The sequence below is a fragment of the Scomber japonicus genome, chromosome 1, assembly GCF_027409825.1.
Source record: "Scomber japonicus isolate fScoJap1 chromosome 1, fScoJap1.pri, whole genome shotgun sequence".
NCBI classification, from domain to species: domain Eukaryota; kingdom Metazoa; phylum Chordata; class Actinopteri; order Scombriformes; family Scombridae; genus Scomber; species Scomber japonicus.
Genome location: NC_070578.1, coordinates 26,055,036 through 26,082,154, shown reverse-complemented (window position 1 = coordinate 26,082,154; position 27,119 = coordinate 26,055,036). Strand labels below are relative to the sequence as shown.

Below are 27,119 nucleotides of genomic sequence, written 5' to 3'. Positions count from 1 at the left end.
TGTGTTCCTTCTGCCAATAGAAACCCTGCTGCACTGTGTTTGGAAATTATTAACCCTATTATTGTGTTTCATTACTATTTGTAATACATTATCACACCGTCTACAAACTGTAGCATTGCTGTCATACATTGTTTACCATTTGTGATTGCACTGATTATAGTATTTATTTATTATCCTTGTCAGAAATGTGATGCCTCATATTTTGGGGCCAAGTGAAGGACATTTTGGTTGACTAGAAACGTGATGTGGCCATACCTTAAGTCTGTACTTGGGGGGCAGTGGTGCTTTGAGTTAAATGATGAATTTAGGATGCTAACGTTCTCACAATGACAATACTCACTTACAGATATTAAGGAGGTATAATATTTAATTGACCAGAGTCATTCTTCTTGATATTAATGTCCAAATTTGTAATGTACCAAATTTCATGACAATGCATCCAAATGTCAACTTCGCAATGGTGTTATAGGAAAAGTCCAAAAACCCAAAATCATCAATATTCATCTACTTGACACCATGAATATCTGTACATAATTTCATGACAATCCATGCAACAGTTGTTAAGCTATTTAAGTAAAAAAACTAAATGTCAACCTCATGTTGTCAACACCAGAAAAGTATAGGGCTTATCAAAGTTAGGATTCATCCTCGGGGAATAATACATATTTATACAAAATTTCATGGCAGTGCATCGAATGGTTGGGATTTATTGTAATGTAAAACTAAATATTTTAAATTGGTGGACTAGCAATGCTATTTTCAGTGCTATGGTCCTAGAAATTCAATTTCCAATAGTGTATACAGTCAGAATTAAATATTACATCGTGTGGCACCATGCAAGTAGATCTGCATGACCCACACTACTTGTCAGCATGGTGACATATGGTTTTATCTACTTGCTCTTCATGTCATCTGAAAATTTCACTCAGCCTTCATCCTCAGACCTCCAAGGTCATCCTTAGATGTGCATCAGTAACCCTGGCAGACCCACGCACTGCTCTCCCATCATGCCTCCTCTCTGTCTGCCTGCCCTGCCAGGCAGAAGAAACCTATATGCTTTATTCTGCTGCAGGAGCTCTCAGCTCACCCTTTTTCTCAATAATATGCAACCACATCTGTACACAAACATGCATGGACACACACACACACACACACACACACACACACACACACACACACACACACACACACACACACACACACACACACTAACTGAAGCACGTCAGGTGAACTGGTGAAAATCTGAGTCACCCAACAGGAACAAGGTGTCTGAATCTACTCAGTCTGATGTTCTGTGGTGACCTTTGGTGATAATGGATGAGAAATAATGGAAAAGGCTGATATCCAGGCAGGAGACATTGCTGTAACAGCTTTATTTTTGTCATAGTCATAAATGAAAGTTGACAGCCATGATGGTGTTTGTTTCACTTTGATGTAAAATTTCCAGTTGTGATGTATTTCACAGCAGCGGTTATATTTTCATTATGGTTTCTCAAAAGACCCTTGTCTGATACAGAATCCATCATAAATTAAATAATCTGCTTTTGATTGCTGTGTTCCTGGCCTGCATCAGTGCGCTGAAATAAGAAAAGGCTTTTTGTGGCATTATGGATGTATTATAAAACTCGTCATTCTCCTCTTTGAGTACTACTCCACATAAACAGCATGATCAAATGAGTCAGGTATTGGTTGTTACCTCTATTTTGCCTTCTAAGTCAATACCCTGTTTGTTGTTGGTCAAATAAAAAGGCAAAATATATTCTGAACTAAAATCAAAAATATCTCTAAGTAGGAAAGAATGTAACCAGCAGTCAGTGTTTTGTATAAAAACAAGTGTGTCAGTGGTTCTATGTATTGTATCTATGTATTGTATGCTATTTGCTTTGAAAGGGCACTTGTTCAAGATAAGTACAAACTTATCTTAACTATTGTTTCAAACAAAGAACATCCAGTGATTCAAATGCACAAAAGAAATACTCCACACAAGCCTAGGTAGATGGCAAAATGCTTCTTTGTTTGTGAAAGAGCCAGTTAGGAAACATATTGGTATTTGTTAAATTGTTTAAGTATTTTTTGAGTATTAAGATAGGTTATAAGGTACACTCGTAAGTATATTGTGCTTCCACGAGAAAATATGATTGAATTCAGTGCAACACGATTCAAACTTAAGTTACTTTGGAGACTAAGTGGCCTAGAAACTAACAGCTACTATAGATTTTATGCTTTTTTATATTTTACACAAGAACTGAGAGTATTATGTACTGTATCAGATAATTTCAACTAGGACTACTGTGTAGTACATGCACAAATATATAAGATGTTTTGTTAGGATTTTTTGGCTCATGCTCATTTAATAGCATCACAAAGTTCCTACAAATTTCCCATCAATGCGTTCGTGTTGCAAACCTCCAATTTCAGTTCATGTCAAAGGTGCTCTGATGGGTTTAATTCTGGTGACTATGAAAGGCCGGTGGAGTTGACTGAAGTCATTGTCAGTTTCTATAGATAAAGTGTGCTTTGTAGCATGGTCCATTATCCTGCTGGAAGTATCCTTTTGAAAAAGGGTAGACTGTGGCCATTGAAGGATGCTCCTGGTCAGTAGCTGAGAATGGTGTAGCATTTAAATTATGCTCACTTGGCATTAAGGGGCCTAATGTGTGCCAAGAAGCACAGCTCACAGAATTACACCACCATCACCAGTTTGTTCCTGCATGGCTGGATAGAACCAGGATATCCTCAACAACAAGTTTTCACCCTACCATCAACATGTTGCAACAGAAATCAAGAGTTGTGGACAAGGCTTCCACTATACAATCATGTAGGTTTGGGAAAAAAACATGTACTCTGTAGCCTCATTTCCTTCTTATTAGCTACACTACTGAGACCTCGTTAGGTCCTTTGGTTCTTTAGCCCACACATTTTCAAGGTTCAACAAGATTTGGCACTGAAAATTCCTCCTGGACCACACTTGTTTTTTAATGCTCTTTTATTCCTGTACTTATGGCCTTCCTGTTTGACTGAATGACCCCTGCCAATTTCCCTTGCTGTCTCTCACTGACGAGGTGTTTTCTCCCTACAAAATTGCCTCTGACTACATATTGGTCTTCACTACTGCAATCTCTTGAAGATTTAGATGTTGCGGTGTACAATTTCTCACCTGATATTGAGTTTCAAACATGTAATTCAGTTGCAGGGCAAATTAGCAGGTATACCTAATAACGTGATCACTAAGTGAATGTGTTCCCTTTGGCTGAGTGAGGCTCCATGAATATTTGCATGAAACTCTTACTCTCAAAAACTAGTAAACCTCAGAAACAAGACAAATATCATTATCTTGATGAATAAGATGGAGCTTCTTGAGCTGCAAAGAATGAGGGGAGGCCTGAACATTTGACACGATAACCATCTGGGACAGAAAATGTACCAATGTCAACAGCATTGCAACCACATGATGGTATCAGTCAGATATCAGTGAGCTGATATGTGTCAGGGTTCTGTGATTCCCCTGTAGGAGCAATTTCTTCCCCTGGGTTTGCCTCCTCAAGACCCACAATGACTTATTTTCCACATCAATGAGTGATTGAATGTCACAACACTGTGTGCAGCTATAGTGTGAAAACGGAAGTTATTTTAAAAGTAATGGTAACTAATATGTGCTTTATTTCTATCAGACACTTAATAGCAATTTAGATAAATGTTCTACCATCCAATATAAAAGTGATGCAGGTAATTTGTAACAATCACATGTGCTGCCATTTAGACCTGGTATCATGCAGTACAGTAAGATTAATCTCAGAATTAGTTTTGATCCAATTGGCATGACTTTAAAAATCATACATAATCCATTAATGTTTAATGGTATGTGAATTAAGGTTTGGATTGGAAGTATGTTATTAACAAAAATCTATATTCACTGACCTTTTATCTAAACTCTTAAGGACCTAAGCCAGAGAAAATGTCTGGACACACTGTGAATCGCACCAGATCTCTGAAATGTTATAGTCTTACAAGAGCAGACAGCCAAAAAAGGGGGATTGGGTGACAAAGTATATAATTATCCTCCTCACCTGTGAAGCACACAAGGCAAGATGACTTCAGTGATAACAGACCAGAAAAACCATCACCTGAGTGGAAGAAGAACTTAACTTGTGACCTTAGTGCTCCTATAATGGCAGACAACCTGTTTTATATTCCACCCACATTACATCAAAGGAGGGCATGTTTTTGTATATCAGGCTGGTGAAGACAGAGGTCACATTGTGTACACTTCAAGCTATTTTTTTATCCAGTTTGTTAAAACATAGACAACCAAATAAATTGCATGTTGATACAATAAAGTTTTATTTCAGCATTTTTAATTTAAAAATGAATCAAGACCTTTGCTAAGAGTATTTATAGTATACAAAATAGATCCCACTAATATGAAATTAGAAAAAATCTACTAATAACTCTTTTTAGGGTTATTTAGGATTAATTATATATAAATATGCTGACGATTCAAATAGCTGGCTAATATGGTAAATTGGTATATTTTGAGAGAAGCAGTTTTACAAACAGACCATATACCCGCCCCTACGGAGAGCTCAAAAAGGGCGAAGGAACGCACCCAAGACGGCATCCGTCATTTGATTGGTCCACACTCTAGCTGTCCCCCTATTGGCTGGTGAAACACACTATTTTAAGCGCAGGGAGGGATATCCTTTAGTCTGAGCAGATACCTCAACCTGAGAGGACGTGCTTGTTCTGAGTGTGACAGACTTTAGATCTGAGTGCATAGACTTTAGATCTGAGTGCATAGACTTTAGATCTGAGCGAGCACAGGACATATTTGAATGCGAGCAAAATGTTTGTGTCCAAGAAGAAGAAATGTGAGCACAAGCATGTGAATTTTGAGTTCAAGCACACATTTTGAAAGAAAGTAGCAGACATCTCAGTGCGAGCACAAAATGTGAGCATGAGGAGAATAAATCTGAGCATGAGAAGGAGCTGTGTCACTGAAAAGGGATAAAATCATGCTCTCAAACTGAAAATCTACGCCTTTGAATAAAGATAGGATAATTCTTCCATACTGTTAGCTGGTATTCAGAAAAGAAGGGATTTAGTTTAAATTAGCTGTCTAATGGGTGGGAAGCCTGTTGTAAGAAAAGTGTCTCATAATGTTTTGGATAATAAGCCAGACCAGATGTAATTGCCAGGATGTTTCGGGGATAGATTCAGTTCATAGCACAGACAGTTGCACATTATCCTGACAAGAAGCAAATAGGGCTGTGAAATCAGAAATTGCCGTAAATACTTTAGCAATCTAGGTTTTGATGAATGATTTGAAGAATAATTGTGGCTTTTAGCCCTATTAGTGCAACATATTGTCACCTGCACCACACAAACAACAGATAGAGTAAACAGCAGACCCCAGAGCTGAACAGCCTAGCAGAGTAGGTGCCTTATTAAAGCAAACATTTAAACTGCCTTTTGTGCTTCTTCTCGGAGCAGGAAGAAATGTTTTCCATCTCAGGCCAAAATTCATATTTTCATTTGAATGCCTCCAATGAATGAATGGTTGCACAGTAAATGGCATACATGCCAAAATTGGAGCAGTTGGCACACACAGGAGTTTTTTTTGTGTGTGTGCGTGTGTGTTTTCTGCAATAGGTTTCTTTATTCTTTTTCAATTAACTTTGAGCGCTTGACTGTGCCTAACAATGAGAGAGACATAAAACATTTCGGGAATAGGAGATACTTGATTTCCTAAAGACCTGAAATACAGAATGCTGTGTTAGTTAACATGTGTCCACCTCTGCCAAAAACAAGCAGCCATAATACAAATGCTCTGACTGTTTTTATATGCAGCGATGCATTAATAGGGTCAGATTTTGCAAGCGGTTTAATGGTTTCAGCTTGTTTAGCCAACGAATAATGAACGATTACTCATCAGTAATCATTCCATCAAACATGAGAGGTTGAAAGGATATGATAACAATGATATAACTTTAACACATTTTTAAATAAATAAATGTATCATTTAAAGCTTTTGCTGTCTGAACTATGTTTTTAATGTAATAAATGTGCTTAGTTTGGCAAAGACAAAAGAGTGGAACTGTGTAAACTTTTTTTTCTTCATCGCTCAAGTCCAAAATGTCTGTAGAGTAATCAAAGCAATGCCTCACTGACCTCAGCATTTGGCCTGAAATTGATTAATTGCCATCCAGAAACACTTTCTTGCAAAGTGAAAAGAAAATAAAGGCAAATATAATGTTGTGGGCCAGTCTTGAGCAATTAAATTCCCCATTAAGACTTGTGTTGAAAGTGTCTCTTATCTCTCCAATTGCTTTTTGAGTTGTACTGTAGAAAGCAGCCATGGCATTGCGTTTATTATGCATTTCCTGGATAAAGCCTCCCAGTCCACTACAGACTGAAGAGGCGATTTCATTGCATTTCACATTTCTGACAGGAAAAAGATGGAAGAATGTGTTTGGACTTTGTGAGTAATGCATCAGAAAGTTTAGAAAGTAACATTCAAATTCAATGTGACAGATTATATTTTTTTTACAGAAGTGCAATCATTCTGTCGCTGTTAGAAACAAACAGCGCACCTGGTGCAACAACCCTTGTAGACACAGTTTGGATGAGGAAAATGGAGGGTTGCTGTTTGCTTTACCTATTTTGCATGTCTCTGTTGTCGTACAAACATGAGCCCCATCCAGGCACTTTTAATGGATCGGTATTGGCTACATATAGCCCAATGCCTTTCAAATCTTTTGTGTGGTTGCTCTGGGTATTGGATCAGACTACGTATTGGCAGATGCTCAATATTGAAAGGATTGAATCAGGATTGGGAGGCAAAAAATGTGATCAGAACATCCCTAATTACAGTGCAGCTAAATTCTTTTCATACACAGGAAAACATGAAGATGTGTCTCATAGTTCTCTTTGGCAATTTGCATCTCTGAGTAGCTTTTGCCAGTTTTGAGAGATTCCAGTATGTAAATCTGAGGGATTGTGTAATAAACCGGAAGATGCAAATGAATCGACAGTTTAAGTGTTCCAACAGGATTTGGTGATTAAAAAAATCTGTATTATTTCACATTTTACACCATGAGCAGCACTTTTCCCTGCTCTAGCATGTTTGGTCTGTTACTCAGTCTCCTTTCTTATCAGTGTGTGCTCATCTATTTATGACAATCTCATTTTTTGAGCTTTTGGGCAACATGCAGGTGGAGCTGATGAAACAGCAGTGGGGACAAGCTGTTTTGTTTAATTAAATTAGCTGATTGACTAAATCAAATCTGTTTGTTCTGGGTTTGCAACTTATCTGGTTTCATGTGGATTTTATTAGAACTATACTCCTCAAATTAGTGTCTTGGTTATAAACAGTACAAAGTGACATTTTAATCTAAGATGGCATTGGTGGTTATCAGCCACCTCATACTGTATGTTTTGATACCTGAATTCAAATCATTGATGAAAGGCACAGATAAACAACTTTCTGCCCCTTTTAAAATGTGTTGAATGGTTTGTTACCATCCATTTTTAGAATTTGGAAATGTGTGAGTACTCAGACACCAATGTTTTAAATTGCATTACTCTATCAGTGAGGAGCTTTTTTTGAGGTAAATTACTCTTGATGAAGTAACAGAAAACTAGTCAACTACAAATAGATTTTCCTCATATTGGGGTCATCATTTATATTGTCCTGAAGTAAATAAAACAAATTAATTTATAACTTAGGTTAACAAAATCTACACCTATGCCTTCAATAGCAACAAACAATGAAAAGAGGCAATTTTATATCTAACTATAGTATATCTGTTGTAAAAATGTTATTCAGTAACACTGTTGTCACTAGGCACTATAAAGTACGTTCTGTCTCACAGCTGCAGAAATCCTCATTACATCATGCGTCTAATCCAATTTTTGCATGTCAGTTGAGAGTAAACAACCAAGAGTTGGATTACCAATATGATGAAATCACTGAAATAAAAAAAAATATGATGGTATTTATCCTTCAACATTATTGTTTTGGGCTTCCTCAAGGTCAATTACATGTCTGCCGGTGCCAACTTTAGTTTTGTTGTTTGGGTACACCACCAAATCAACAGTTTTAGTTATTAAGAGGTGAAATTGGCTTATGTACAGTAGCTGTTAGTATGTGTGAGACTATAACTATCCATCTTGTTTTTTTCGGAGGATTATTGGCAAGAAATGCTGGGCAGGTGTTGCACTGTGTGTGTCATAAAGTCTGCTTTACCTCAAGGCTCCTGTGGGATATATGTAGTTTCAAATAGTACTGGACTTTGTGCAAGTTAAGTCAAAACATTTGATGAGATAGTTGACATTATCAGCAGAGACTCAGCTGGATTCAGTTGGATTGGCAGGAATGAGATTGAGATGTCACTCCATCCCACTACAAGATAATCTGTACTGAGCTTCTGTTGCTTTGGTCCTAAAATGTGGTTGAATCATCTCAGATATAAGAACTGAAATTAAAAGAAATTATAGAATGTTTCCATTTAGGTAAAAAAATAGAGAACATAACAACATCTATTATTTATCGAAAAAAAAAAGTTAGTAATCGAAAAAAAAAGGAAAAGCCATGAAAAATGTGGAGGATTAGCAACCAGTGTAGTGGTTGTAAAGTGGTTGTGTCCTTTTCCCTTTGGTGCAGGGTATTCCTGTTAGAGCAGAATCTGAGAGGATGGACATCCATTATCTCTGGTGCCGTGGAGGTAGAGAGAGGATTATCTGACTCCTGCAGGTTTAGCTGGCGTCCCACAGTTTGCAGACATCAAGATCCATCTCCCAACTGTCGATCAGAGTCTGGCGCTTGTCTCCATTAGTACCTTGTGGCAGATGTTTTCCATCCACCATCCATCGCTTAGTGTCATGCATCCTTAATTGGGCATGGTAATTATCCAATCACACAATATTAAGTGTCCTATTTGTGGCAGTGTGGTTGCTGAAAATGAATAGTTATTGATTAGCAACACTGACATTCAACTTACTCCATTTCGCACATTAGCCTAGCATTGATTGCTGGCAGCACTTCCTGTGTGCAATACTGAGAATCGACCGGATTCCTAATGTGTGGTCCAGGCTTGACCATTAGGACCATCCATTATCACACTCGCCATCCACAGGCTTGTCACTAAGGCCTGGTGGGAAATTGGCAGACATGATTGTGACTGTGATGCAGATTCAGGTTCTCTGGTTTCTGTCAGCAAGCTATTGCATAATTAATTGACCATAGTCTATACTGTGTGGTTTTATTGCAGCTTAGAATATGTATGAAGCTGTTTTAAGTGTCTGAGCTAGCCTGTTGTTTTGTTTTGTGTCAGCCACAATATTTGCTCCTTACATCATGCATTAAGCTTGTGGATTAAGCCTCACCATTTAAGTGTTGTCTTTTGTTGTGTTTGTTGTTTAATGTGTCTCACTTACATTTGTTTGTCACTTCTTTGGCCTACATACAGTAGAATATGTGCACATCACATGCTGGGACTTCATATATATTTATCCCAGCATGAGATCTATGCTACTATAATTTTACCATTAGTGAACAATATTTAAATATTTTTTGGTGAATTTCCCCCTAGACGTCATTAGGATTTATTGGATAATTCTTTTTAACTGTTGTCATGTCACTATCAAAGTCAAATATAGTCAGCTTGGGTAGCTGGCTGCTTATCATTCTATCCCCTCCAGTGGCCTTCTGTTCAAATAGAGACTCAGTCAGCTGTGTGCAGCCTGATTTCATTGCTTATACCGGTTGTCCGCACAAGCAATCTCTTTATGTTCTGCATTTATGGGTAACCTGGGCTTGCTGGGGGTCCAAAGTTTGGGGAGATCTATCATTGTAACACAGGTAGGCAGTTTAATAACGCTGCTGGACTCCTGAGAAAAGCCAGGCATTTATTTAATGTAACGTGGGCAATGTCAGGGGCTGACAGATGGCCCAGGCAGGAAAAATAATGTCCCGTTACCACTACCTGCTGAATTCATAGAGCACAGCAGCCTGGGAAAGAAGGTGCTGTCTTAAACTCTCCATAGGGATTAAAGTGTAAATATAAATGAAGACACTGATGATTCATATGTTTGTGTACATTTTTGGAAAGTATAAACACAATTTGATTAGAGACTATTATACATATAAACTAAATTCCACTTCCCTGCACTTACTAAAACCTCCAGGATATATCATGGCTCACATTAGCTGAACTTAAGAACATGTTTCTATACTACTAAAAGGCTTTTCCAAAATACACTTGGGAATTTAAATCGTGCATGGATTATGTTGACAGGCAACATTTTTTTCTAATACATGAAGTGTGACATCCTCATACTGCACAAATGTAATAGAGAAATGGTCGGGTATACAAAACAGCACTTTGAGATGGGGTTCATGTCCTTTATCCCACGTATTGTTAGGTTTAGTGTAGGCAACAAAATATTTGGTCAAGGTTCATGAAAGATTAAGGGAATTTGGTAAATATTGAATATTATTGTAAATACTGAAGTCAACATGTTCATTCTCATGCTTCAAGTGAGTGTTGACTCTTTCAACATTTAACCAAGATAATGGTCCTTCCCTAATCTTAACCCAGAGTTTTAAAGGAGACTTTTTGTGATATTCTGTCATTTATAAACAAAGGATGTCAGATATTTATGCTAAACATGGAAATGCAAGTCAAAAGCCAGAGCCTCAACCTGCTCTTAACACTTCATCTATTCAGCTATTTTCATACGATTTCTTTGTTATTACAATTTAGTTGTTTATGTTAGGAAGAGAATAGACTTCATTTTTCTAATTTCACATAATTGCTCTTTAAGACTGAAACCTTTTTTAAGTTAACGTTCAATTTGTATTTGTGTAATTTAGAATTACCACAAAAAGCTCTGGAATTAAAACAATGGACATCAGTGACAGAAAATGATAAAACCTGGTTTTCAACCAGCTATCATCATCCCACCTTATTACTAATGATAATAGATCATCTTTATCACCCACCAGTATTACATGAAAGACTGATCATCATGTGACTCATCCCGAGGATTTCGCCATTGGATGAAATGCAATTTGGTATGGGTGTCCTATAATAACATTCTACCTAACATGGTCAAAACAAATCTGCTGTTTGACTAAAATAGAAAAAAAAGAAAACCCAAACATGTTTTAAGTTTTAATTTGCTAAATCCTACACACTAGAAAAACCACAAACCTCCAGTTATGTCCTGTTAAACAATCTTTTTGGGAGCTATGTACAATCTTTGCGCTGTGTTTTGAGTTTTGTGTTTCACATTGTGTGAACAATCTTTTGTCAGCAGTTGCAGCAAAGTAACATTATTCAGATATTCAGGTAAAAGGCTATTACCAGTGTCTTCGTACTCTGATGTGTGCTCAGTATGTAATAACAACAGTACTTGAGTTACTATGAATGTAAACAAGTTCAAACATAACATTATTCTGCAGGAAATGGTAAAATCTTATTTTAGTTTAATCAGCAAAAGATGAATTTTTATAGAGCAAATTCATTAATATAACAGCAGTTTTTAAAAAGAAGTGTCCTCTGCAACGCACTGCTTCCCAAAACAGCAAAGGTGTTTATACTTTGCTTTGCTTATGAATATTTCAAATTAAATTATCAATCTTCATCCTAAGGTACAAAGATCGAACTAAACAAAGTTTAGCTGCCTTGAGGTCCTGTGACATTTTATTGCATTAAGTACTCTCAGATATGTTCAGATCTTATGCATAAAATATACTGCACGTTGGCATAGTCTACATAGAGTTTGTCGAGATTTTCTGAGTGTTGCGGCAGAATACTTGCTTCCTTTGTGTGCTGGCTGTGTACTCCCCTTCACATTGATGCTCCTTATTGCGTGGAAGGTTTGCTGTGGCAAGAAGCCCACTTGTAAATCATGCATATTGGATGAGACATGCAGCAGATGAGGCTGGGCCCTCCAGTCAGGCCTAGCATTAATTAAATATCAATTGGCCCCGCTTCCGTACCTCATTTGATGTCACATTCACACCTTGTCTGGGCTTGTTGAGGAAAAGTTGAAATGAAAGTTGTGGCCTTGCAGCTTCATATAATTCATAGCACTGCTCGGCTCGAATTCTGGATTGATTTGTAGTAGGAGCACATAAGAAGAAATATTGGGAGTGTTAATGGTTCCTCTACTCAGTATGATTTTGACTTACAGCTGAAATACACCAGGCACGGATGTGACGCGCCATGTAGGTGGGGCAGAGTTTTCTTACTACATCGACTCCATGTGTGATTATGTGCCAGCTTTATTTTCTGAGGAGATTTCAAGTAGGATACTTAGGAGAGTTTGATATTTAAACTAACAAAAATATGACCTGTCTACATGTGTACTGTAAATTTATTTTCATATGCCTTTTAGTCGTGCGTAATACTATCCAAATTGTCTATTAATGTTATGTAAACAAGTTGACAAGTGTTGCCAAGTTTGAAATTGCAAAAGACAAAGTACAGATTACTTATGTTCATTGTTTTTGCTCACTCATAGGAAGTTCCTGCTATTAATAGAAGGTGATAATGCAGTTGGTTATACAGAGTTTGGAAGCAATATATTTATTACTATATAAATGTAAATGTAATATATACTCATTAAAACAATTCTAAATTGAATTGTGGTAGAAAATGATTTATGCAGTGTTCTCATATGAGGAATTATTAGTTTATGATATTTATAATAGCCTGACATGTAATACACTCAGCTGAAATGTTGCAAAAAGAATATATTTGTACATGTTTTGTTGGGCACTTTTTTGTTGCAGCTTTTAACAAGAATACTGCAAAGATCCTTCAGTATATGCTGCTGTCTCAAGGAAAACAGAGCATATAGTAAAAGAAAAAGGTTCTTGCTTTAAAACCCTATACAGTATACTCAGAGAAGACATATAAGTTTGGGTGCCACATATGGTGCGACAATCATGGGCCAGTAATCCTCAAATTGGTCTGGCAGCATCCAGGCAGAGAGTAAGCTCTCCTTATATGTATTTATTTAAACCTGTTATGAGCCTCAAAAAGTGAACTGAAATCAGCAAAATGTATAATGTGCTTTAAAATCATCATGTTAGTCAGTATATTCACTTCCAAAATATCATTATTTATTTTATAAACATATAGTGAAAATATACGTACAGGTATAGGGCATTTACCTTTAATGTTGATCTGTCAACTCAGGGCTCAAACAAGAGATATTTCTTGGATCAGTCTTGTGTTTAAGAGCATTCAACGGAGTTGCTGCTCATCTTTCATTCACTCTTTAGTGACACCTCATAGCAAGTCAGCAGCACTGTTCACCTTGGAGTCCTTTTGATTATGTCTAAGGGATTCCCCTAATCCTCAGAGGGTAGGGTGGAGGGCACTTTCTCCCTGCTGAGGGGATGAAGCCACTTAATGGATCACGAAGTTAATCAACCGCAGGCGAACTGGAGGAATAGGTTGAACCATTAGACTAGAGTCCTCTGGGATACATGCACACAAACGACTGCATCACTTCCCTTAAACCTAGTAAATAACACACTTTAACATTGAGCTTTACAATTTGAAAAAATTAAATTAAACAATTGTTTATTTATTAAACCAGTAAAGAAAGAAAAACGAATACATACAATAGAAGACAGAAGTAATAGTAATAGGAGACATGAGTTTTTAAAATGTCATGCTTTCAGCGTTAATAACTGTTATTAAGGGAATACATGCAGAAACAATTGTTCAAGTTTTTTATGTATATTAAGTACAATAAAAAAAGAAAAACATTTTCAGTAAAAGATGCAGACAAACAAAGACAGCCTGGAATGGAGGAACCACACATGTTGTATATGTACTTAGTGATCTGAAGTGTCTGCAGGCTTATGATGTTGCCAGAGGAGTCTCTCATATGTGCTAAAACAAGCGGAACGATTGCAGTTAATACTTATTTGTATTCAAAGAAGTAGGATTTGCATATCATTGCACTAATAGTAGCTTAAAAGACACTTCAGTCTGTTCTGTCAAGCATGAAATATGTTACTCTAAAGAAAAATACTCATGGGACAAACATGGCCTCGTCTCTATTTAGGCTATTTATTTTGTAGATTATTTATGCCTGCTTTGATATCAGACACCTTGGTTATGACTTTCTATTGCACTTACAGTTGACATATTGTGATTGAAGAAACAGCATTCTTCATTTATTCAGGTGTCTAAAATGGCCTAGATTCTTCTTTACCTGGCATGAACATCTTGTGGTCATATTAATAATGACTCTTTTCTGTCAGAAGCAAAAAGTGAAGTAGTGTGATGTTATAATGCTGCAAAATTTAAGATAAGATGTCTGAGTATATTGATGAATCAACAAAGTGAGTGTCTTGGACCTGGTTTTCTGCAAGTCAAGGTTTTTGGGATTTTTTTGTGTAACCTTTCTCTAACCTTAGCCATATGTGACAGTTTTGGCAATATCATACTGCTCATGTGTCATTTACAGTATGTAGGTCATAATAGACATAAAATGTATTTGACTGTATAATTTGGAGGACTTGTTTTCACCACTTTACCTTGGTCATGTCTTTCATGATTTAGAGTTAAGGATTGTTTTCTACAAAATATCTTTCCAGTCAGGCATTTTCATTCATTAATGACAAACTCAAATATTATGCCATACTATGTTCTTTTAAAGTATATGTTCTCCAAACTTTCCAATTATTACTTACCCAATATGGATGAATATGTTCTGCAGATCTCTGCAGATCTCTCCCTCTCTCTGGTTTTTGCTCAGTTATTTAGCTTTTCTTTTAGTTTTAAAATGCTGTTATTATTATTCTAAATTTTTCAAATAAATGCTGCAGTAGGAGGTTCAAGTCAAACACATAGCTATTCTTTTTGCTTTTGCCTTCTCCCAGACTCATGAAATGTATGATTTTCATCTTTCAAACATTGTCCCTGTCCCTCAATCCCTCACACAAAATCAGCAGTTACATAAATGATACACTCTATACACCATTTTGGACCAGACTGAAATATCTCCACAACTGTTTGATGTATTGCCATGAAAGTTGGTACACACATCCATATCACTCTCAGAATTAATTGCAAAAACTTTAGTAATTATCTGACTTTCATCTAGCACCATAATAAGGTCAAAATGTGTCCAGTACTTTGATTTATGACATTCCCATCAGCCTCAGCTGTACTTTTTGTTTAGTGCTAATTAGCAAATGTTAACATGCTAACAATTTAAAGTAAAATGGTGAGTGTGGTAAATATTGGACTTCTTTCTTTCTTTCTTTCTTTCTTTCTTTCTTTCTTTCTTTCTTTCTTCCTTTATCATGAGGAACATATTTAATGTATATTAGCATTAGTCTTGTAGTAGGTGTGGCTGGTTGTGTGAAACTGATAGCCCTGTCCGGATGATACATAAGTGCAGACTTGGATTTAATTCCACTATGTTTTAGACAATAACATCAGGGCTTCATTTTACAAATACTGTGGTCAAAAATGGCCTCCGTCAGTGTTTTTCATATTGATTTACCAATTACCTAATGTGAAAGAGGACATCCAGACTACAGCAAAGCACTAGCTGCTTTGTAACCTCTTGGCTCCCGAGCAGCTCGCCTTCTACGAGATCTTCATCTTCGGTGAGGCGAGGAGCTATCAGTGGCCTAATCACCCATAAGCAATTCCACAGCTGGTCTGATGAATTTGGGCCAAACCTTTTGCTGTGTGATCCCTGGGAATAATGCTCAGAGCTGCCTATGTTTATCTAAAGGTTAATGGAAGGTTAATAAGAGAGGGAACAGAGCAAATTCAGAAACCTTATTATGCAAATTGTGTTTTCTGAAAAGAGTGTCTGATTTAGATGCGGTCATACTAATTAGCAGATCGTCTCTTCACTGGTTAAAATAAAGCCACCTTTGAGGTATAATTTGAAGAAAGGATCTCATTATTTATGAGGCCAACATGAGCTGATTACTCAAACTGTGAAATAATTCTTGATAGAGGTGTTTCATTAAAAACTGTCAAACTGATGGTGAGTTGCTTGGCTTAGCAGTCTCCTCCTTTTTTAATCAACTCGCGCCCAACATTTTGTGACTGTTTGTGCATGGTTTATTATGTGCACAATCTAAACTGGAGCCGTGTGTTCCAATTGGTTGCTGATGCAGTTAACGTCATGCTGAGCTCAGCATCTTACCCATGCATAATGCTGTAAGGCTGGAACAGTGTTGCAGTACGTCCCTCTGATTCTCATGTGCAGTCAATTATTGCAACAAATAAAGCCAGATGAGAAATGAAACACTAACCTTTTCCCCACACCATTTGCTGTAACTGCCCTTTAACATTTGATTGATACTGTAACTGCAAAATACATTTTAATCATGCAGGAAATACTTCTTTGGCAGTTGTAATCCTGCTTTTATTAAAACACACAAAGAACGATGATCCCTTAATGCCTCCATTCAGAGTTACATATACTGTATTTCTGATAAAATAGCTGAATGACCTTGTCCTGTTTATGTATCACTGGAGGTGGTTAGTTTACTGTTGCATGAAGTTGACTTCAGCAAGGGTTATAAGGGGATATAAGCTGCTGCCGGTAAAGAACAAGAAGTGAGAGACAGAGAAGGGCAGATTTGCAGAGACCTTTACCATGGCATGTCAATTTGATCAGGCCTGTATGTTTTGTTTTGCTCAGTGGAAAAAGGAACTGCGCATGAAATATTTAACACATCCCCTCCTTAACACTCTCTGACTCCATCTGATACAATATTAACAGGTTTGTTTTGAGCTTGTCTCTTATCACTCGCCAGAAATAAGCACAAGAAATGACTTCCTTTTTTTTCTTTTTTTTTTAACTTTCCGGTGAAATTGTTCTCATTAGGCGATGATCAAAGATTACATTGCCAAGCACTGTACTGTGTTAATAGTGTATTGCAATCTTCACAGTCTTCACTCATTTATATTCAACCAGCACAAATCACAAGTAGCCTCATGAACAGTATGGAGCCATGTTTCTGGGGAATTCATGTCGATTTTATTCCAAGCTTTGCTTATCAACCCAAATTTGACTCCATTCTGATATTTACACCTCATGTCTTAAGTGATTTTTGTTTTGTTTTAGTTTTTTTGCCTTATTTTCCTATTTATGGATTTCGTTTGCTTTGTGGCACATTTGAGGGAACCATTTTATCCAAGCAGCAGCCTGCAAAGGAAAAGGTGGGGACACAGCGCGGATGCAGAGCTTTGAGTTTTACTGATTTGTATTCTGCCTGTGTTTGCAACCTGAGAGTGACTGACTGGCGGTCAGAGCTCAGTATTGACTGCTCTGAGGATGTAATAGAGGCTGGGGTGATGGGATCCAGGACATGAACACTCTCACTGTGGCCTGTGCAGCAGAGCTATACAGGATATGACCAAGGCACTTAATCATTCTGCTGGCTCCATACAGAGATGCACAGGGGTCCGTGTTTTAGAATAATGCTTCAGCCTTAAATTAGATTGCATTGATCCTGCTTTTCTCTATAATTGCACAAACAGGATGGATGCTGGTTTTATCAGGGGTCAGACCAGACATTCGAAATACTTTAGCTTTAAGTGAAGAAGGTAAATTAAATAAGACAAAAGGCAGGTTGACCTGATTCAAGGTGATTGGACTATTAAGGGATCGTCAGATGATGCTTATATTTGGAGCGCAAAGTTGTGTTTCTGTTTCTCTTATCCATAATCATATATGTATCTTTATAAACATAAACTCATTATTTTACTTTGTTCCACTTATTTATTTAAATATAATTACCACAATGTTATACCTGTTTAATACAATGCATTTGCATAACTGTGATAGATAACTTCATATAATCACAGTCCCAAATGACAGCACAAAAGATAGCTGTTTGTTTTATCTTCACTACCCAAACAAGCATGAGATGTGTTGTCAGTAAACACAGTGTGTTTATGTTTACCAAAGATGGCTGCTGTCTGATTGCTTTGCAGCAGAGGTACAAGTAAGGAATTCTGGCTGCCTCGGGAGCCATCACTCTCTCTACTGTTACCCAGACAAAGGATTCAAGTATTTTATAATAAGGATTTGGACATATCATTGATTTTTTGTATTAATTAATTAGCTTTCTTATTGTCAACAAATGATTTGAAAAGACCAAACAAACAATTCATTGTTCCTACTTACAATTATTGTCTGTGTAGCCAAAACCTGACATGATCTATTCCTTTGTGCCATAGACCTCCATTTTGGCCCTAAAAAACCAATTAGAAACACATCAGTGAGCCACACTGCTGCACTGGCTGACATGTTCCTTCATTATGATGAACGTGGGCACTGTCATTTACCGGAGTCAATCTCACATTCACCGTCCTGCTGCCATAACACTTTCTGTGTTAATCTACAATGCAAAATAGTCCCCAACCAACTCTTTTTGCTCCCTTTTAAGTAACACAGTAACACACAAAACTACAGTGCCCAGCTGTTTCAGAAAATTGAGCTTTCTTTTAAGATTTTCATCTCCAGTCAGAACAAATGAGCTTGGAGCTGAGTGCCACAGACACGGGAGGGAAATCAAAAAATACTGAAAGACTGACTCTGGACTGACTGTGTTGTATACATGGCCTGTATATACTGTATGTGTGCATAGCTGATTCTGAGCTGTAGGAGATATAAAATATCAAGGATTTTCTCACTGTGGCAAGTGTGTGATCCTCGGGTCAGATTTCATTCTGCTTCATGTATGCACTTTCTCCAATTCAGGTGTTGCACACTAATGTTGCTGACAATTTCTGGTGCTGCTCTACAGTAAATAGATACGACAGCTTAAAAATTCAGATGTGACACTTCTCAATTGTGTCAATATTGAGAAAGAGAAAGAGAGAAGAAAACATGAAAAGATCATTCACAGTGGATCAATCAAAACCGGCTATTCATTAAACATTGTAATTGTACAAACACCATAAATGAATGAAATTGTGTAAAATGACATGATTTATGTGGATAAAGAGTTAATTTATTCCATTTTCTCTGGGCGTCTGAATCTAATTGAAAGGGGATGCCGTCTCCAGCACAGAGCTATATTCAATTGTTCTGTTTGAGAATGGGAGCACTCAGCCTTCTCTCCAAGAGGTCTCAGGTGGTTTCTCTTCATTTAGCTTCTCTTCTAAGTTGATCTCATTTTGTGTAAACAAAACAATTCTTGGGGAAAACAACTGGATCAGTATGCATGTGTCTTTTTATTTACACTTATCCTGCTTGTCATGCTCTATATGCCACGCTTAGATCGAGCTATAGCCTAATCATTAAAATTCACGCTGAGAAGCTAAGCCACATTCACCACGAGCATATGTGTGTGTAGTGTGTACATACATCTATGTTGGTGTTTTTATAAAAGTGTGAAATTGCATGCTGTGTGTATGTGTGTGTATACTTGAAAATGTGACTGGGATGATTTAACCCATCCAGTTTCCAAGGTTTCCTGAATCAAAAGTGAAGGGTTTCTACCGGAGCTGTTGGGTCTTCTTGCTGTCATGACCTTTGAAGCAATGGTGTGTAGATTGTTGTAATAATACAACACTGCATGGTTAGAGAACACAATTTGCATTCGTGTGTGATGATGTAGCACTTGTTTAGTGGATATGACGTGATTGCACAGGCAGCTAAAACAAGACATAAACATCTTCATCTAAGACTTGACGGCTTGCGCACTTTGATTTGATGGACAAGGTAGGGGACAGGTGCATCTCATCTGACATATTTGTGTCAAAAAATGTACACAGTAAGGCCAGTTTACCATGTGAGGGGAAATGTGAGAAAGGCCAACAACTTGTCCACTGTCACAAATGATGAATTCAGAGGCAGGCACAATTTTCAGAAATTGCAAAAGGGTTCACAAAAAAAAGAACCTTAAGTTTCACCTAAGAACAGCAACGGACCCGGAAGTCATTTTTAGTTAAAATCATCTTCAAAATGTATTACTCTGTGAAAAGGTTGCTTTTAATGGTAATGTTTATTTATTTAGTTTATTTGTTAGGGACAATCCAAATTAACGTAGTACAACTTCAGCTTTCAAATGCTGTGAAATGATCTCATGTATATATGTTAATTCATAAATACAGTATGTGTATTTAACATGAAGTCAGCCAAAAAGAAGACTGTTAAAAAAAGAAAGGAAAAAGGGATGTAGTGACTGTGATGTCACCCACTGGTCTGTGGACTGCTGTTTTTGAAGCCTCAAGTTTAGTCATTTCAATGGTCCCATCTGAGATTTTTGGAGAGAGGGCAGAGCTGACCCTAAAGCTATCAGCTAGCTTGGTTTACAGGGTGCATTTACAGTCTATGGTTAACTGTGATATTGTTAAAGCTAATGCTTTTTCTGCTAGCAAAAAACAAGACTAAAACCATTAAAACAAAAAGAACTGAACAGCTGACTCCTCAGGGGGTCTTTTAAGACATTTTAAGTGATCAAAGTGTTACAGTTAACGTTCATGAATTGAAAACACAATGAAATGACAATAGCTATACTCTGTGAATCATTGCCGCCATGGTAGTGACTTGTCAGTTGCAAGATAGCCAGGCATGGCCTGCTTTACCATCTATTTTACTCGAAATTGGACCAAAATTTACAAAATGAACATTATGCTGTTCTGAACAAGACTAGAAACTAGCAATTGAAACCATAAACTCATGAGGAAAATTTGTATCAAGTGAGGAGTAATGTCATTTTCTTATAGAGTTCCATACAATCAGACTTCTTTTTGCAACCAGTGTGATCATACCCTGCTGGCCATTGGAGATAATGCAGTTTGAATGCACTTACGTTTTAGCTTCACTTTTCAGACCAGGAGCCACCTGCTTGCCAAACAGTACATTCAGACAAAGACTGTATTTTGATTAATTTCAATGTGAGTAGACTGAAGGAAATGTGTGGAACATCCACAAGTACAAGAGTTGTTATATGATTGGCTCTAAGTTTTTGTTACATTTTGGACAACTTCTTGACTTATTGCTGCCTTTGCTGATATTTTTCCAGACCTCTAACCATGAAGGAGATTCAAAGGTGGACCTTTGATGAAAAAAAAGTTTGAGCACCCTTGGTAGAAATCTGATGCACTATTGATACACACAACAAAATAATACATTTTTAAACATCCAGTCCTTGTCTTTGCTTGAAAAAATAACACAGAACTTAGAGCTTAATCTTCCAAGATTGCTTTTGTTCATCATGTAGTTCATCATTAACAGCCACAATCTGCCCAGAGCTTATTTGTGATTTGTGGCATGATTTGTCAAACGTTTGCAAGTGTTGTTTCCTATTGTCTTTTGTGTTTCACTCCATTTCCAAATTTTAATAGATCCCCAGGCTGTAGCATTCATGCTGTCTTCCCACTTTTTTTTATTATGGGTGTTATGATGTAGGTGTCATCCACTTTTGCAAAATAGTTTTTGCTTAATTTATTTTGTTTTGTTCTTTTTGAAGAAGAATAGGAATAAACTGGCACACATAAGACACACCTCTATATACAGTACCAGTAAAATGTTTGGTTAATGTGACTGGTACTGTATATGATTAGGTGATGATGGAGTGCATCGCATCAGAGTATCAATGTTGAATACATAATTCGTATTAAAAGACATGTTCACAATATTTCGGTTGTAGTCATTTCACATATTCCTATGAGATCAGGTTAAACATGACTTTCTTGTGATAATCATTCTCCCTGACCATTAAGAGATCCCTTCTCTTCACAATTCACTTACAATGTAAGTGATGGGCACAAAATCTATAGCCCTCCTTCTGTGTAAAAATGTATTTAAAAGTTTATTTAAGGTTATATGAAGCTTCAGCTGTCCCTCTTTTTGTTACAATCCCTTTGATATAGCTAAACAAGAAAAAGGAGAGGAAACCGATTGACATTTTTACCAAAAAGATCATAACTGTGTGGCAAATTGCTGCTTTATTGTACTAACTCAGATGGCTAAACCTTCATATTAGCTTCAGATAAACTTTTAAATATATTTTTCCTTAAATATATTGGACTATATCACTTACATTGTAAGCAGATTTAAGGGGATCTTCTTATGACCGCTATGAACAGGAAGAATGATTACAGCAAATAAAACCTGTTTCAACGTTCATATGGATACTGACCATTGTTTAAAGACAGATTTAAAAAATTGTGAACCTGCCCATCAAATCTACTCAAAAATCTCTTCTGTAGTCTTGATACCAAACCATTATTCAATGTCTGTCTTACCACCAAAATGTATAGAAATGTTTTATAAAAGAAGGATTAGAAAACTAAATCAATGAATTTTGCTTTCACTTCATCTAAATACAGTGATGGTGTAATCTCTACTCCTTTAAAGCAGACTGAGAGGGAGGCTGTATGACTTTTCTTAGGTTCAGTTCTCAGGTTTATTTCTGGCAGTAGCAGTTTGTCACACAAGCTGTCAAAAAACACAGAAATCAATGTGGTTAAATGGTGCTGAAGCTCCGCCCCAGGCAGGAGTCTTCAGCAAGCTGAATGGGTTTAGGTATTTCACAATGTGATTGTTTACTTCTGAAAACAAAAATGTTTCCAATAAAGGCATATTCAAAAGGATTTCCATAGACAAATACCTGCAAACACTGCTAACACTGCAGTCCAATCCACTTTTTTTTTTTTTTTTAAATAAGCGGTAAAACTGTCACAAAACATGGCAACACTAACATGTCACCTTTTGTGCAGTTTGATTTCAACTGCAATGCATCATACAAATGAATATACTGTTTTCAATACCAAGCTTCATCAGCAAGTAATTGAAGATGAGCAGACAATCTCCATGCAAGATGCCTCTCTAAAGTAATGGAAGCAGTAATGAAGTTTGACAAACTTGAGCTGTTTTATAATAACTCAGTTATTCAAACAGCGGCTGAAGATGTAGGTATGAAGGTCTGGATGTTGACCCTCTCATCATCACACAAAAGAAACTTTCTATTACTGCAGTTGTTAAATGTTTTTTTCCTGGTGCTGTTAGTGTGATATTGATCATTGTTGGTCCAAGTCCTTAGGAATCAGCTTCTATTGATTTTGCTTTCAGCTGTAAGCCTCTCTTTCTGACCTATGTCTCTCTTCAGACCAAGCACCTTTTCAAACATCGTAACCTCCCTGCAATGGGTTTACTAAAACATGCAATTAGTGCAGCTCTTTGCAAGCAAATCTCCAAAATCAGCTTTACTTGAATACAAAAATGGCTAGACCAATACAGACAGTTAGATTCGGAGACAACATTTTCCTGAAATACTTAATTGGCATAATAAACGTGTGTAGGGCAGTTATATCGAATTTATAGTTGTCCTTTTAGAGTGATAATATACTACTCTGTCTGGACCTTGATTATCATTCATAAAAAGATCCCACTTATAACCGGAAGATTCAACAGTGATGATGGTTATTAATAGCTGTGATGCAGTCAGAGTCAATACTGTGTGTGCATGTGAGATATTAAATAACACACGTATGTCTCTGTTTGTAATTAAGTATGCGTGTGCCGAATAAAGAGACCTTCATTACTTCTATGTTAATTTGAAAGATTTTAAATGCACAGCTGGGTGCCACTGATAGTTCTAATGTAACTGAAGCACAGTCTCATTCTGCATCCTATTTATTTGCTCCTTTGATCTAACTCTCTTTAAATGTACTAAATCCTTTTTTCTTATTGAAATGTTAAGAGATCAAAACACCTCATAATGCAATCACCCAGTTGCAAATAGTTGGCTGATGAGCTATTAACCTTAGAAACAGAGGTTATGTAAGCTTAGTTTTGTACTGAACTGAATGTAACAGCTGAACCAGCAAAAGACTGAGCATACTACTGAACTGAAGTTGGTATGAATCAGCACTGAATGACATGAATGACAATGCTTTCACAGCTTAGACTGAAAAGTGAACTACACTATCAATGAGTATTTATCTTTGAATGGGAAAAAAGTGTTAAAAGTAGTAAAAGTGATTTGTCATTTCCACCTGTAATTGAAACTTTGTATACTTTTTATCAAGTACCTATAAATCAGAATGTATTTCTACACAAAGTTCTGTAGTCTGTGAGTTCTCACAGGTCTTATTGTTTGGGGCTTTACCCATAGAGCATGAATTGCTTGGTGCAGTAAAGAATAGCTTCAATGGTACAGACTTTATTCATCAGAAAGACACATTCTGTCATCCTGTCTACAGCTTGTTGCTGTATTAGAAACCTTGAAGCTTCAGTAAGAGGAATTGATCAAGGTGTTGAAGTTCAGTGCTCTTGGGTACAAAACACAGACGGATTATCTGTGAGCTGTATACTGTCAAATAGCTGTCCTGGGGACTCCTCGGCAGTGAATCAATAGGCGGTTAATTTCAGTACACACTCAGACGCTTCAACAGTAGCTCATGTTTGAGCTCTTAGATGTTAAAGAGTCAAGTCAAAGAGGCAGTCATCGATAAATATTTGTATTTATATGAAGACAATCAAAAGTGGCTATTCAGAAACTTACATTTGGATGTAAACAGTGAGATGGGATTAGATTGGTTTTTAATTATTCTTATGGGGAACTCAGCCATTATAGCAAGAAGCAATTGCTGTGCTCCTGCTTTGGGGAAAGGAATTACAGGCTATTTCTATTGCGCCATAAAAAGTCAAATTGAAGTCCACAGAGTACAAATGGCCTCTGCAGCTGGTCTTATTTTTCTGCTAGTAAGTAAGATAAAGTTTGATAACAGTGACTTTATAGACTCTGAAAGGGTCTGGGTTAGAGTAATCCTGCCCACGACAGACTTATGACACTTGGGCCCAAGTGAGAAACTGGAAATTCCTTGAACAGCAGGTCTATCGAGGTGCAGACTCACCTCTTCCCTGTGGGACTGAACCAGGATGGTATCTGAGGTGTCCTAAGGTAACATCAGCAGAGCTAAAGAGGACACTCTGTTTAACTCAGGAAGGGACACTGAATTTCCTCTCTTAACACTTGAGGCCTCCAAAGAGATGTAAACAGCAAGATGGATGTTGACAGCTGGTGTGGTGCAGTTGTCTGAATTGATATCCGTTGCTGCTAAGGTGTAATTTCAAAGGCTTAGACAAAATGGGTGTTTGAGGTCATGCCCGAGCAGTTTGGAGTATATGATGTGAAGGTTAGAAGAAAAGAAAGTTTGGTCAGAGTGTTTTTCTATCCTTTTAAACTTATATAAGACCCCAACCCTTATATAAGAAGTCATTGTCTCACATACTGTAGCAAATATAAACCTCCCTGAGTAATCAAAACATTAGATTTTTCTAACCCTGTCGAAACTTTATCCACAGTATTAAAAAAGAGTCAATTTGTGATATATTGCCAGGAAAGATATAACATCCAACCTCCATGATGTTAAATTGATTATTACCATGTTTCTGATTGGCATGTTGGTTTGTGCTCTCTCCCCAGTGAGTCCAGATGTGACCAGCGATCGCAATCATCATCATCATCATTATCCACCTGCGGAGGGTTCGGAAATCAGATCCAGGAGCCTTGGATTGACAGGATCTGTCTCTGCCTTGATATTGCCTTGCTTACACATGCTCCTGGCATTGTAACAGCTGCATTTTTGCAGCACAAAACTTTCAAGACTTGATTTCAAGTTTATTTATCAAGAATTTAAAGGGCCGGTGGACTTAACAAGCTCCAGTATGTAATGGGGCACCACTTCCACACAGTGCAGGACACAGGGTAATGAGTGAACACTAATGACCATGTGGAAAGTACAAGACACTGTGGCTTATATGAGAAAGCATATGCATCAGCTTTGAGAATCTTAATTGATTGATTATTTTTTATCAGTTACCTGGCGTTCATTAATACTAATAATGACTTATTTATATTAGCCAATGTCAAAAATAACTACAGCATATTTTGTACAAATTTGGTATTAATTTAAATGTATTGCTGCATATAATATATATGTTCTGTAGATATAAACAAGAAACAATCTCACTGTAATGCACTCTGCACAATACAGGTTGTATATTTTGCACCTTTCTTTAAAATGGGGCTCTACAACTGCAGTGAAAGGAGTCAAGTAATCTGAAAGGTAACTTTTGGTGTTGACATTGAAATTAAAAATACAACTGCTTTCGCAGGTCTTGTAGTTGCAATATTTGTACAACCCCTAATTAAAATGGCCCATTATTGTTACATCTTCAGAGGAATCCCATTTGTGTGAATAAATATGGTAAATGTTTGTTTTTTTTTCACAAACGTTTTTATACTAAAGTGCAGATTGTGCTTTGTATTATTGTAGGAAATCTACAATAAGATCTCAGACATGTACTATATGTTGTTCTGCATCTTGCAAAAAGGTGGATAAATGGAGACATCTGCTTCTCTTCACTTGTAACAGCTGCTTTGCTATCCAGAGTCAATTTAATTGGTATATTTCAACTGCAAAATTGACCTGCAATGCTACTGCTGAAGGAAATGGTGAAAGGAGGAGGTGGGTGAAGGTTGGGCCCAAGCGAGTGAATTCATACCCTTTTCTTCTTTAGAAATAGATTAGTCTCATCAGGAGTCTATTATCATCTTTCAAACTCAATCCTACTCTGGCTTCATAGGCTTGGATGGGAGCTGATAGCTCCTGGATCCAGTGGTGAGGAAGAATCCAATTGCTTCTACCCGTTACCTGGCTGCATACTCCTACTGCTGTGTTGCTGGCAGGTCTCTCTACAGAGAAAGAGAAAATGATTTGTTTCACACATGCCATGCATGTCTGGCCAATAGGTAAGGGAGAAAAGTGCTCAACAATACTGAATATTAGCTCTCTGGCTCATATGTGCTAGGGGAGCAGTTGCAGAGCTATTAAAAAAAATCACCCTTGAGATGCTGCAGGGATACTGTTAAAAAACTATTGTCACCATTCAGTCACTATTCATTTACTATAAATACATATATATCAAACACAGTACTACAGATATTACAGTTGCAGCTTTAATTTAGATTTTATACATACACCTATACAGATATATATCATATATAAATAATACATGTTAACATGTATGTGTATTTATGTAAAAATGAACCGAGACATGTTATATTAGGGCTCAAAACTGTGGAAAGATGTATT

At 37.0% G+C, this 27,119-nt stretch overlaps 1 protein-coding gene across 1 annotated transcript in view; it reads left to right on the top strand.

Moving 5' to 3' along the window:
* Positions 1-25,646, top strand: part of gpc5a (glypican 5a) — a 120,846-nt gene extending 95,200 nt beyond the window's left edge. Inside the window, exon 9 of the mRNA XM_053318653.1 lies at positions 25,448-25,646. Coding sequence (XP_053174628.1) covers positions 25,448-25,596 — 149 coding nt within the window. The 3' untranslated portion in view covers positions 25,597-25,646. The remainder of the gene's footprint in view (positions 1-25,447) is intronic.
* The last annotated feature ends 1,473 nt before the right edge of the window (positions 25,647-27,119 follow it).